At 38.9% G+C, this 14,389-nt stretch overlaps 1 protein-coding gene across 2 annotated transcripts in view; it reads right to left on the bottom strand.

The window, feature by feature from the left end:
• TRPM1 (transient receptor potential cation channel subfamily M member 1) overlaps positions 1 to 14,121 on the bottom strand; it is a 35,573-nt gene extending 21,452 nt beyond the window's left edge. For both annotated transcript variants that reach the window (XM_066196245.1, XM_066196246.1), the window contains exons 1-13: positions 14,057 to 14,121; positions 13,573 to 13,786; positions 12,732 to 12,856; positions 11,880 to 12,051; positions 9,270 to 9,444; positions 7,650 to 7,773; positions 6,803 to 6,875; positions 5,881 to 5,981; positions 4,187 to 4,360; positions 3,403 to 3,537; positions 3,067 to 3,117; positions 1,436 to 1,576; positions 799 to 828 (exon numbers count right to left, since the gene is read on the bottom strand). In XM_066196245.1, the coding sequence (XP_066052342.1) occupies positions 799 to 828; positions 1,436 to 1,576; positions 3,067 to 3,117; positions 3,403 to 3,537; positions 4,187 to 4,360; positions 5,881 to 5,981; positions 6,803 to 6,875; positions 7,650 to 7,773; positions 9,270 to 9,444; positions 11,880 to 12,051; positions 12,732 to 12,856; positions 13,573 to 13,786; positions 14,057 to 14,059 (1,518 nt within the window). In that variant the 5' untranslated portion in view covers positions 14,060 to 14,121. The remainder of the gene's footprint in view (positions 1 to 798; positions 829 to 1,435; positions 1,577 to 3,066; positions 3,118 to 3,402; positions 3,538 to 4,186; positions 4,361 to 5,880; positions 5,982 to 6,802; positions 6,876 to 7,649; positions 7,774 to 9,269; positions 9,445 to 11,879; positions 12,052 to 12,731; positions 12,857 to 13,572; positions 13,787 to 14,056) is intronic.
• Between the last annotated feature and the right edge of the window lie 268 nt (positions 14,122 to 14,389).

Genomic DNA, 14,389 nt, shown 5'->3' with positions numbered 1-14,389 from the left:
AAAAGGGCTGCTTATCTGCCTGGGGAAATAGGGGCATTTGTGTGGGGGTATGGTTCACATCAACTGTAACACAAGCAGCATGAACACCTCCTGTGCTTGAGCACTAGCACAGCATTAGTAAAATCCCACTTCCTAGAGAAATGCACCTGCCTCTTGGTGTCAGTGATTTCCTGGTGATATTTATGTTTTCAGAAACAAAAGCAGCTACCTCTGAAACAGAGTGAGTTTTTAGGTATCATCCCGGATTTGTTTTTCCTCAATTACACATTTCTGCAGACACACAAGCAATTGAAGTAGGGGCTGGATCCAAAATTCTGGATCAGCATCGCTGTTTACAAAACATGGCAAGGATGTTTTATGGCGTAGGGCAGCATCTGACCACCTTGGTTTTCACTCAAGTTCAATGTTTTCTCTATGGTAAAGCATCATTAAGCACAGAAGTTGTTATCTCATGGTTAAAGGCAATTTTGCCATAAGTAGCACTGCTGGATTATATTCTCTTTTCAATGTCATTATGTATACAGATGAATAATTAAGCCTACAGTATGTTCCACCATGAAGCATGTTATTACATAATAGTGCTAAAAATTGCCTGAAGACCACTAAGCAGAGCTTCAGAAAGATGCAAACCTTAAAAAAATGGTCAGAAGTATTTAATACAATGTTTGCAAAATGGAATATCCTGTCTAGTTGACATTTTCTGTAAAACACAGGAATAATGAAAAAGCTAAGAGCAAGAACAGAACTGTACCAGTAAATGTTTTGATAAAACCAGTATTTTAAATAAATCAAACTTACCTCCATCCCCAGTAGTTTAAGAGCTTTAGGCTGAATATTAAAAAATTGAAAAGAAAGTCAGTTAGATGGGAGGAAAATTTGAAAGACCAAACTATACCAAGCAAACCCATTTTCATTTACAAATATACATCATTTATTATAAAACTTACTGTTATAAATAATTGTACCAATAATGCTGCAATTACTTACTCTTCATTTAAATTGTATTTGCAGGAATGCAATGGGTTAGGAAATAACTACCCTGCACTCAAAGGAAAGATATTAATTCAGACTGGAAAGTTAAATGAATAATTTGATAAATAATGCTTTGAGAATTAAAATGACCGCATGGTAACAAAAGCTCCAAAAAAAATAGTGCTTCTAAGCACACCACAGTTATGAATTCTTGGACTGTAAACTGGAATAGGAGGAAATTCACCTCCAGATCAGTGTGTTCGCCACCTCTCATGTCCTCACATCCTTTAACACAGATGTCTTACAGCTTTCTTATATAACTTCATTCTTGGAGTTTCAACTTCTACCTTGCAGCAATTCTTTAGAATTTAACATGCAGTGTTTCACAAAAACAAAGGAACAGAGTATTACTTATTTTTTACCATCAGCACAATGGCCACATCCAGAATGAACTCATTCTTACCCTCTTTGGTCCAAATAAATTATTATAAAGAGTCCGAAAACTTTTCCGAGTATAGTTGCAGCGATAGGCTCCACCCATGAGATATTCCAGGACAAGACCAATATCTATTAGGCTGATATGATAATCTGGTGGAAGATTTCCCTACAAAAAAAACCCCCACAACTTACTAAGGATTTAGGATAAGAAAACATGACACAGATTAAATTGCCTGGCTAGACATACCATCACAATTAAATTGGCACATGGATATTATTTACAGTCACTAGGTTCAGTCTTTTGTATGAAATTAACTGATTCACATAATGAAAATTTTGGGGGTCATAGCTTTTTGGTTTTGTTGCTAGCAGAATTCATATTTCTGAACAAATTTTTGTTTGATTTACTCATATTTCAGTGTCCATACAAGTTTATGTTGTTTACAAGGTTATATTGATGAATTTAAGAAATTGGGTACTGATTATCACTAATCCAGTATAAAAGCATGACATTTTCATGGTAAATATCCCTGATAAACATACTTTACATACTTTTTAAATGGAAACTGAGATATTTCATCATATTATCTACCACTGAGACTACAATGCAGACCATGATTAATGTGCAGCCCAGAATCAAAGCAAAATACAAACTCTAATTTTGGTGGTCACAGCTAAAACTGGACAATTTTACTGACTCCATAGGAAAAAAAAAACCCTGTTTCACTGTCCAAGCTACATCCTACAGCAATGACTGATTCTACAGCACCACTGAGCAGCTGCTATGATGGAACAACTACAGCCTAAGGAAGCACATCACCTCCAGGTTAACCCAACTGAATCCCCGGGACTGACGCTGAGGATGGAGCATGGAAATGTAGTGGAAAAGAGGAGAGACAGAAAGACAGCAGAATGCAGAGAAGAACATTAGTGACACTCACAGTGACAACACCGAATGAGGAAAGTGTCAAACTATGAAGCAAATGAACATGAATTATACATTAACACAGTACTGCATAATCCCCACATCTGAACTTCCCTGGAATAACTGGGAGTTTTCCTTGTAGAAACAAATACAGGTGATTTCATGGAGCTGAATTTTACTGAATAAAAGCTTCAAAACCTCTAAGAGAGAAAATATGACAAATCTCACAACGACCGTCCCTATTCACATATAATGAACGAATTTTCATGAAATGGAAACAAATTAATAACAAATTTAGGACAGAAGAGATTTTCTCCCAGGTAAAACTTGGATTAGGGGGAGAAAAGTAACTGGAAAACACACAAGGAAACAAACAAAAGGCAACGAATTCTGCAATCATGAGTGGGGCCTCCAGTTAACCTAGCAGGCCTTTCCTTCCACTCCTCCCCTCTAATGCTGCACTGGGAGCTTCTTGTAGAGAAGAAACAGTATCAACCAAGATCTCAAATTCCATATTACACTATAGCAGCTTAATATAGTTAACTCCTTAGTTTTTAAATTACTAGCACTGCCATACCCAATTTAGGCTGACATCGCTGTTTGGCACAACGAGACATTTAACTTTTAACAGCTGCCATCTGATTTCTAACGCCTGCTTGGCCCCATGCTATGCTTGCTTTTACTGTTGATTCACATGGCTAATGCAATCACACAAATGTAACACTGCTTACCTTTTTCACATCTCTGACTAGCAAATGCAGCGTATTTGGCGGACCCAGTCTCTGAAACAAAAATAATTCATGGTTCATTAGACCTTCAGTTCTTCAGATTTTTTGCAAACACTAACACAATCAGTGATCTGGAACCTTAAGCAGAACTTTAGACAACAACCATCTGCCATCACACCCAGAGGGGTGAAAAGAAGGAACTGGGCTACATTGACAAACACTTTTCTATCAAGAGCTGTGTAATATCCCTTTTTTATAAACCTTTCTGTGGTGACTCATATTCACATACAATACACGGGCAAAATAACACAGGGCTTTTTAGTATTTCTGCTCACTCACAGTATTATAAAGCTCCTCCAGGCGAGGGATAGTCAGGAAGTGCTGCATGTTCACTCCATTCTCAATAAGCAGTTTCACAAAGTCCACTCGATCCAGGACCAGTGCATCCAGCATAGCCTGCTCCAGGGAGTTCACCTGAATTGCAGGGTGGAGAATGGGAGATCACATCAGCACAAGTGAGTTGCTTTGGAAGCAACCACAGCCATTTTCACTACTTAGGATATATTCTGAGTTCCCATGTATGTTGATTAGTCTGTAAGTAAAAAGGAATTTACAAAGTAACATTTTTACCACATGAAGTGAATAGAGATAGAAGAGTTTTCCAAACCTTTAGCAATACAACTGTAGCTTTCAGTCTTTCAACATGTAGCTTTCCATAATTTTGTTCAGTATTTTTAACTAAACCAGGCATACCATGCTTGACACATTATGTGAAAAAGGGATTTACTTGCCCAGCACGATGGGAACAAATCAAACCAACACATCCACATAAGGAAGATGTTTACTGGTGGTCTTATTTCCTTCTGACAAGTGCAGGGAAGAAGATGCAGCTCAGTACTGACTTGTACTGTTGAGATATGGCTGCATGTGGTGCACATGGGATGAGAGAGGGATTCTTGGCTCAAACACTAAACAGCATTCCTGCAGAATCTACAGCTGATCTCGTGGGAATGTGCAAAAGAGCATTCTGCAGAATGAAAGTGTGTATCTTCCTTCTGTCTTTGTACCTCAGAATGAAAAAAAAAATATTCAGCAGTTTTTTATACAAATATTTTCACCTCACCCAGTTCAGGAGTTCGAGTTTTCTTGGGTCTGTTTCTTCTTCTGGTTCTTCTTTTGCTTTTCCTCCCTTTTTCTTCCCTTTTCCTTTCCCTCTGCCTGCTTTAGTCTGAGGTGCTGGAGATTTCTTTTCCTTCTCAGGAGCTGTGCCATCAGGAGCTGTAAGGCTTCCTAAAGGCTGTATTTATAATGCATTTAAGTATTAGAAATCTAATTGATTTTACAGTAACTATTTAATTGAGTAGACCCCTACCAAGCTAACCCCCCAGTCACCACTTCTCACATTGAGTCAACTAACAATGATAATTTCCCTAAGTTTAAGGGTCTTTCTGCATAGTCACAGCTTTACCCCTTTTAAAAAGCTGTTATGTCTAACTTAGTAACGTTGAAAGTCAAAGCAGTGAAGGAGATTGACTGGGGAAGATTCTCTTGAAAAATAAAAGCAGTGTGAGTGGACTGGGACACTTCAGTTCCTTTGCTCTCTCTAAAAGCAGTAGTTGTCAAAATAAATAGCAACAGGAGCTGGACAGAAAGATCTTAATAAGAATGCTGCATGATGCCAAACAGCATCCATAATGCAGAGCAGAGAGGAGAGGACAGAGAGCCACTCACTGGTTCATTGCTGTTCTGCAGACAGTATTTCTGTTTATACTTCTTGCAACACATTTATTCTTCAGCAAAATTCCTTCCCCTTTCCGACCTCTCTGCCCAGGGCAGAGGCACACATGCACCACGCCACTTGTCTGTGATTTGGAGACTTAACTTGCTCCAGAAAATGGTTAGGTTACATAAACTCCACAGAGAAGAAAACTGGATTATAACTACCTGTGCTCTGCACTGACAACTCCAGGACCAAGCCTTTAACAAGGCTTCATTCCTGAGGTTTTATTAGTCCTAAAAAACCTCTCCTCTGCCCAGCTACCACAAATCCATTCAAAAGCCTGAACAAAACTGCAACGACCAAGTGGCAGCACAGGCTGGTCTGAAAGTAATCTCTATGGACACGGAATGATGAATCCCAACTGACTGGTACTGCTTCCACAAGCTGCAGTACAGGAGAAGTACGAACCAGGCCAAAGCAGAAACAGGCTTCAGTTCTTGGTGGAATACCTAAATCTAACCACAAGAACATGGAGATTGGGACATTTCATCCAATTAAACATTTAATAGTAGTTATACTTCATAATCTTTAGGATTATTAAATTCTCCCTGTATAAGCATTTTAATGAACCTTGAATATTGAAATCATCATATTACTAGAAGGGAAGGAATAAAACTGCATTTGCAGCAAGATTTGTTTAAATTTAATGATACAGGCTTCCAAATGAAATAAGTCTCTCCATTATGCACAGCGTGCACATGAACGGTATTCCTTTGAGTGTCATTTTATTGCATAGTTTCAAGAAAGACAACTAAGCAAAAAAACCACCAAAATTCTTTCCCTTCATTCTTACAGCCTATTTCAGGCTGCTCTCCTCATGCCACTTTGGAGTAATTCAGCATCAGATGGTTCACACAGTAAAGCAAAAAGCATCAATACAGTGAGAAATGAACATAGTTTAAATAAAAGATTTTAGTTACACAGGTGAACTGCAGTGTTTCACCACTGCTGCTAGTGCAGCATCAAAATCCAAGGTGTAAATATTACACAACTTCATTTAAACTACTGACAAACAAAATGAGAAAACTTTGTCTTACTGGCCAGTGGTGTCCAAAGACAAAGATTTGGCTGCGTGCAATGTCTACACGATTCCAGGCCAAAGCCAGGCTGAGCTGGTCTGGAGCAGAGGCATTGGTACCTAAAGAGAAACACACAGATATTTCATATTTCACACAAGATGAAACAAGACTGGACAATCTTCTGCAACAACTAGAAAACAGCAAGCCTGGCTCCATATCATAGTACCATTAGAATAATTCTGACACAAAGCAATGGATTAATCCAATCAGTTTATAGCATCTTCCATTTAACTCCACAATCCTAATTTCCAAAGGATTAATGAGATTATCTCCATTTTCTAATAAAGCTTTCACATTGACTTTTATTCTGATGCTAAAGACAGACATTTAACTATTATTAAAGACCCCTCTCAGCTCGTCTGGCTGATACTATACATAAAAATGTGAAAATTCCCCTCTTTATTCCTTAGCTTTGGGGACTCATCCCATATAGAGCCTGTATCAACTGCAGACAGAAAACAGTTGTTTCAGCAAACATAAAAAACACCAACTAAATGTGGAACTGATCCTATTGCTCTAAGGTTTAAATGGCACAATCTGAAATCTGGAAAAATCCAGACAGCCTTTCACCTTCCTGCTTTTTTTTCCTAACTTTATTAACGGATGCTAGAACTGCAATAAAATGAGCTGCAATGTCAGCAGTACAGTTGTTGCAGCACTCCCATCCCAAGATTTCAGGGGAGGAAGGCCACACAAAACTTTCAATCTAGATTTTATGCTCCGTGCTAATCTGAACATTAACCAAACACATTCAGGTACTTGTTGGAATCCAGGTGAAGAAATCAAAGACTTAAACACGAAGAGTGAATGTCAGACAAGGCACAGGAATGTCCTCTTGGGATGCTGTTGTGCATCCTTCCTAAGTGCCTGGAACACCCACCTTTGAGGAGAGCAGTAAGGATGGACATCTCAATGTCGTGCTGCCCTTCCGAGCCCATGCGGAACACGGTGATCTAAAGGGCAGCACAAAACCAAACACATAAAATTACAACACAGGAAAGACAGACACTGAACATGTGGATAGAAAATAGAGCAGAATGGTGCAGCTTTGTTATTTCCTACAACTTAAGATTTTTTTTTAAAGTACAGTTCCATTAAATTTTTCTTAGAAATTTAATTTTCACAGAAGTGTTTAATTAAATTCTTTCAGCGAAGTTATCCTAAAATATCCCTGCATTGGTGAACATGACAAACTTGATGAAAAATCTTCACCAAACCCATGAATTCTAAAAAGTGGTGACAAAACTGCCATGCAAAACTGATTGTTTTCAGATGGTTCTATTACTTCCCAGTAGTAATGGAAGTGGAAATGGTAGTTACCCAAGGTAGTTATCATAGCATCCATTTTATAGATTATACACTTTTTAGCTGCAGGATGTGCTACATATGACATTCAAAAAGGCAGAACCAAGTAAAAAAACTCAATTATTTCTAGTCACATTTGCTTAGTTCAGTCCACTGCAATTCAATTATTTAAAAATTGTAATTAATGTAAAGATTAGCCATTTAACTACATATTAGAAGACTAATAATTCAAAAGCAGAATAACCAAACAACATATTGTTATGTTAACAAACTTATTACCAAACGCGAACCCAAAAAACCCCAAATTTTTCATTTTCCAAAAATAACTGTTCACATTAACTACTGGGAAAATGGGACTTGAAAGTACTCTATAAGGTTTGGTCACAGAAATTACCTTTGTGAACTACTTTTAGGATACTTACAAGTTCTTTTTTTTTCATGCACTCCATAAGAATGACGAACAGCTGATGAGCTTGATTCCTGTTGTAGTTAAAGGTTTTCTGGATGGTAACTAGAAGCTGGTCCCTAAGGGATTCATTTATTATCCTAAATGAAAAATGAGACATAAAAGAAGACATTGCCAGAATAATTATATGTATATTCAGAAGGCCTGCTGTTTAAGAAACTATAATATCCAGGTATTCCTCTCATATATCGTAGATATATTTCTGTTAACAAGTTCAGTCTTCAGGATTTTATCACTAGGCCTTACAGAACCCTTACCCTTTGCTTCTAAATGTTCCAAGTCCCTTTGCATATAGTAAAAACCCCAAAATACTTCACATTTCTGATAAGTCACCTTACTTATTGTCTTAAACAGAGGACTGAACTTGCTAATGCATCTGAAACCTCATAATACCCAACTGAGTAACAAATGAACAATCCAAAAGATAATTAAAGAAATTAGATTGAAAACATTCTAGAAAGGTCAGAAATGTTTGATCTCCTGAAGCAAAATGAAGCAGCCCTTCAATCTTCATCCATTTCCCAATAAAACACATGTATTTTCAGATTATGGCAAACATTACCACCAGGTACCTGAGAGATGCAGTAAAATTCAAAGTTCACTGTGAGAAAATGATTGGACTGACAAAAAATTCTCATTATAGATCTGCCTTACTAGATGAACACATTCATCATAATTATTGGAGAAGAAAACTGGACACTGCATCACATGGACTGGGAGGGAAAGTCATGCAGTGAGCACATCTCAGAGAGACTGATCCTGATAAGCTCTTTCAATTACCTATGAGCTGATAGGAAGAATGAATAAGAAAAAACAACAACAACAAAAAAAAAGCAAGCCAAGTTTGATCTAAACTAAGGAAGCTTGTTAGACAGAAAGGAAAGTTGCTGAATCAGAAATACTGTTGGTGCAATTAAATCACCAACAAAAATCCAGCCTAAGAGCTGCTCTCCTAATTGAGCAAATAACATCTACACTACTTGCAACACTACTTGTCCGCTTAATATTTAATCCAAGCTAAGCTTCAACTTCAGTCAAGGAAACAGGTTCTATCTTCAGCACAAGATAGGTATGCCATACTCTAATTAAGAAAATATCTGAGGTGTTTGCCTGGAAAGCAAAAGCAAGAGACTGAAGGAAGCCCAAAATTTCCACAGCTGGTCTGGCACTCTTGGACAGCGAAGTTCATGCACACAACAAAGGAGAATCAGGCAGTATAAATTGTGCAAATCCACGCACGAATTAACCTCAGCCCTGGCCTGAAGAAGACTTACTCCTGGGAACACGTCCTTGCTTCAACCATGCCCAACTCAGCACCAAATACAGTGCAGCAAACCCTAATGGAGCTTGTACAACAGAGTGCTGTACTGAGAGCAAGCTCATTTCCAAGGAACATAACATGCATTCAAAGTGCTAACAACTTCAACTCATTAACTTCAAACAGGCAACAAAAGCTGACTGACAGCAGAATGCCTCCATTAGCAGCATTTTGTCCTTGAGGGTTATTTTAAAGGAAGCTCTATGAAGGCAAGGCATATAGTCCTACACAGCTTTGGTGAAGATCTTGAAACCTTACCCTCCTTCTTCTGAATACTTGTGTGCAAAGGACAGAATGTCAGACGCTCGCCCGCTGCCATCACAGATCACAACTGGGAGAGGGGGTTCTTCCCGCAGACACTCCAGGACAATGGAGATCACATTGGGACCTCCTTCCACTATGAGCCCAACTACAGGAACACCTTGCCCCAGTCCTGCAAAAACCAGAAGAACAGAAACAAGAAAAAATGGAAGTGTCATTGAAACTTCATTTAGGAAATTGAGGTAAATGGATGTGATTTCTCCACAATAGCACCGCTTCCAACCAGAGCCCTTAGGAAAAATGATGGCCATTTGGTGGCCAGTGTGAGCAAAAACGTCCATATGCTGTTCACCAAGTCCCAAAGGAAAAAATTAAGATGTCTCTCTGCCCTTGCTTTTGCATCAGCTCCATACTGATCACTTATCCACTCAGTATTGGTGGATGCTTGCAACCTCTCTCGACAGACACAGGTACAGATAAAGCAGCTAAGATCACTGCCCTATTGCTTCATCAGCTTCACTGTTACTTGGATGGTTCCCAGCCCTTGATGCTTTACCTCTTCGTTGGTTACCTATGGGAAGTCTTCAGTAAGGTGACATACCTATGCTTATTCCTAAGATAAAAAAATGAAATTAGTGTTTTTATCGTGAGGCTGAAATGGTTGGCCGATGGAAGAGACGACAGCTGAGCATCCCTTTGCTGTCCCTGCCTCACTGTGATCTCCAGGCATAGGATGACAAAGGGAAGCCCACAGGTCACATGGTCTCAGTAGCCTCGGTCACAAAAACTTGGGGAAATGAAGGACAAAACATTACCTGAATGCTGACTAATTCCACTATCATAAACATTTGAATTCAGTTCTTAATCTGTGAAATGATCAGCGCTTTATAAAGATGCACTCTTTCTGTTTGGCTGAGAATGCATGAAAGAGTTCATACTTTCAACCTTGATTGAAAGATCAATCTCTGAAGAACAGGAACACATGCACAGTAACAGTAGAAGCTTCCTGACATCCTCCTGTCAGTATACCCCAGCTCTGATAAGGAGGAGTCACAGAGCATGGGCCGGCCTGTGTATCCATGAAATCTTTAGTGATTCCTCCTGAGATTTCCAGCAGAGGTGCCTGTGCTTGGAGTGATTAAGAAGAAACAGAACAACTCCCTGTATGTAGTAACTAGGAGGTGTACTGCAGCCCTTCACAGAACAGGTTTCTGTGTGTATTCCCAACTGTGCCCTTCTCATGACAAAAATCATCAAACACTACCTAAATCAGAGTCCATATCCCCAAACCCCAGTGGTATTTAAAGGAATGACACAGAACATCTTGTCTCTGGGCCCTGAATTCCTGACCTTCCAAGCCAATGCTCCCCTTTACAACCTTACAGCCCTGCCAGCACTTCTGCAGAAGACAAAGATGACAAAAGCAGGCTGCGCTGTTTCCATCTGCTGGCAGGAGTACCTGGCACACCTCCATGCTCAAAGGCAAAGGAGCAGCATTTTCCTGAGCTGTTTATTAGGCTCACCATAGGCACAGGGCAGTACTTAGAGACTTCCCATAATATTAGGATACCTAATGCTGATCTCTAATTCTGCTTTTCGGCTTTACCTGGCACTCAATTTTTCTGCCCTACCTGTAAGAGCACTTAGACCCTATAAGAACTTTCCGTGGAGTTCAATGCAATTGCCATTCTGGACGTTTCTTTTCTCTTATTTTTACAGGCCTACACAGTTTACAGGGGCACCAGTAAAAGGTAAGAAAAGCAACTGGTAGAACTGATGTAGATTCTCCAGTAGCTCTTAACTGATGTGTGAATACAAAGACTATTAACATTTTTGACCATTTTTAACTAGGATTGTGGGGTTAGTTTAAAATAGTTTATTTTTAAAATTTTTTTTAATTTCACCTTTTAAAAATTTATTTTTACATGTTAATGAAAATATGACTTTCAAAATATTTTTTTTCTAAATAACAACAAGTTCTAGAAAATTATTTTAGTGAGACCGTAATAACTGGAAGCAACTTTAAAACTGCACAAAACTCTAAATATGAAAACACTAAGGTGAAATTTTCTTAATGGTCCTTACAAATCAACGTACCTGCTAAGTTTATCAGTAAGATCAAAAAATTTTGAGTGTGATATTTCAGATGAAACAAATCCGTATATAAAACAGAAAATAAAATGCTCATGTGAACATTCAGAATCACTAAGCTGCACAGGATTCCTATAAACAGGAAATGTAAAAAACCCCCTCATTCTGTGTGCTTACTGATGCTTATGAATTCTAGCCTAGAAGTGCACAAATTCTTTGCATTTTCTTTTCCTTAGATTCTCACTGCTTTGAAGCTTCTCCTCACTATTATTTGTCAATCTTTCTTCATTCCTTTATGCAGTCTTTACTCCATAGTTTTTCTGCTCGGTTCGATGTGGGGGCTCTTTCACCTCTTATCAGACAGCATATGTTCTACTCCAGTCACACAGTCCTGATCACATTCCCACTGGAAAGAGCTGGAAGAAGCTTTTAATTTCCATACTTTCAAGTACTTCAAGCCCTCCTTCATCCCCCCTTCAAGACGTTATGGTCACAGTTTGCCCCACTGGTACTTACGCGTGTTAATTTTCTGGAGGGAAATGTGTTTTTCCAACTGACGCCGTAACTTTACTTCAGCTCCATATTTACCTAAAGTGCCGTTGTCTGCCAGAATGAAGTGGGTGTGGGAACTGTTGAGCACAGAGAGCTTACTTAGAGGGTTTGACATTGTTTGGTAAACTCGTGTTACCTGTGTGTGTCAAGAGGAGAGATGCACCTAGATTAGAACTAAGAATCAAAAGGGAAAATGCCCCACACCACCCAACAGAGGCACACTCAGAGTCTTCTGAGGAGACAAACCAAGCAAACCTTTATAACCAAAACCAGAGGAGAATTAGAAAAGGAGCTTGCTTTTACATTCCAAATCTGTACTCCTGACAGCATTGTTTTCTTTGGAGGATGACAGTCAGATCATGCACTCCCCTGCCTGTTCCCCTAAGCTCATTACTGTGCTCTCCTTGTTCACACACTGTGTTGTTACATTATCCTCTTAGTGCATTAGAAAATACATTCTCATTTGGAGTGCCTAGTAATTCATATGCCACTCCAGACTACCTATAATAAATGCCAACCTCACACACACAAAGGCCCTTACATGATTTATAGGAGGCTCAATGTGCCACACTGAGGTTAGGACAGACAACTGTCACCACAGAGAGGTCTTCACTAATGAAGGCAATGGAAACCTCACTAATTCCATATTTACTTTGAGGTCATATATGACAACCTGAGAAATATACTTAAACAACAGGTTTTTTCCAAGAAAGTCTTCAATTTCACTCCCTAAGCATGCTTTAGAAAGGGAAAAAATGAATACTTCAAGAATATTAACAATCTATTTTTTACACAGCTGTTTCTTTAAACACTTACATCTTTTCCTATGAGATCTTCCTTGTTTTCTACAATGCCCCACGGTGCAATTCCTATGGCACATATTCGTCCTCTGGATTTGGAGGAATGATCTTTCAAGGCATCTCCCACATGACGAATGACACCTATAGGTACAATTAATTTAGTTCATTTTTGGCAGTTTAGATCGATCACTAAAGAACAGAATTTTCTTCTTGCCTCTCACGGAGCTATTGGGTTGCTTTCACTCCTAAACTGGTACTGGTACTTTAGAGCAGAACATGTGATGCAGACAACCATGGCTTTATTTTGTAATGGTTGTGTGTAAGCCCCATTACCTTCTCACATCATTGTGCTGAATTCAGTGAAGTCTGTGCGAGACTTATCCTGTTACTAACTTGCCACAGTGTAATCTGTACCCTTGTCCGTCTCAACGTATGTTATTCATTGGACACAAACCATGACATCAGGAAATACACTTCCAGTAATAAAAAGATTTTGTACAAAAAAACCATGCCAAAGCTAAAGCTTGGCAAATTTGGAGTAGGAAACTTCTTAACTACAAGGATAACCAAGCACTAAAAGAAGTATATTAAAACCAGTGAAAGATTCCTTGCTACTGAAACCAAGGCTGAAATTTGTTTTCAGGGGAAACACCGAGTAATGCAAATCAATACTGACCCAGGAAAATCTTATGGTCTGGGCTGGGTAGGAGATTAACACAAATGATTACAATGCTCCTTTTTTGGTCTAGTGGGTAATCACTCGTTCATGTAGACTTAAATCTTCTGCCTGTGGGAAAGATTAGTGAATGAACATCACTGAATCCTTAAGTAAACTGAAAGTGATGGCAATTGCTTACCTGTACTAACACCACCAGTGAAAATCCAAGCTCCTGTGGTCATGGCAGCCTTTATCAGACCTTTTCCAAACACTTGCTTTAATTTTGGTTGCATTTCAAAGTTCTGGAGGCCTCCATGGACAGAGATGAGGAGTTTGGGCAGTTCCAGTTGCCAGTCTTTCACCATGAGATGCAGCAGAGAATCCGGTTTAGTGTCATACGACACACGGATGTACTGCAAAGAGCAATGTGTAATCACTCAACCTGTTCTGTAAATTGTCTGAGCAAAGAATGGTTAACAGTAACCATTCTTTCATCCTGAAGAGAGAGTTTTTCAATTTTCAAACAAAGAAACAAATCTAAGTTTGGATTTCTTCAGAAGAGAGGAAAAACAAAGAGAATTTTTGCAGAAGTTTGAATTGCTGTTACTTTTGCTGCTAAGAAAACTCAAGAGTCTGCTGAGCACCAGATAAATAAATACCTTAGAGTACCCTATGCCCCTTACCATGGCCTTATTTGAATGTCCTCCTCCCTGGAATTCCAGGTTTCCATAGGCATCAGTTGGGTATGCTTGGGTGTGTTTACTGACAGACCATTTCTCTGGCTGAGCTTCCACTTGCTTCGTTTCTTCTTCATTTTTATTAGCTGTTATACTCGGAGGAGGTGGAATATGCTGGTTAATGAGTTGGCCACAGCAGCACCTGGAGGTTAAAATTTGAAGTGACTTTGATTACAGTATCTTCAAAATAAAAAAAAAATAAATCAGAAATTAGATTTTCAACTGCCCAAGCCTTGCTGTACATGAATCATAGAAACACCTCTCACATACACATATATT

This window comes from Chamaea fasciata, unplaced genomic scaffold, assembly GCF_029207755.1.
Source record: "Chamaea fasciata isolate MVZ Bird 193981 ecotype frontalis unplaced genomic scaffold, bChaFas1.0.hap1 SCAF_14, whole genome shotgun sequence".
NCBI classification, from domain to species: domain Eukaryota; kingdom Metazoa; phylum Chordata; class Aves; order Passeriformes; family Sylviidae; genus Chamaea; species Chamaea fasciata.
Note: the sequence above shows the minus strand (reverse complement) of the source record. Positions and strands in the feature narration are given on the sequence as shown.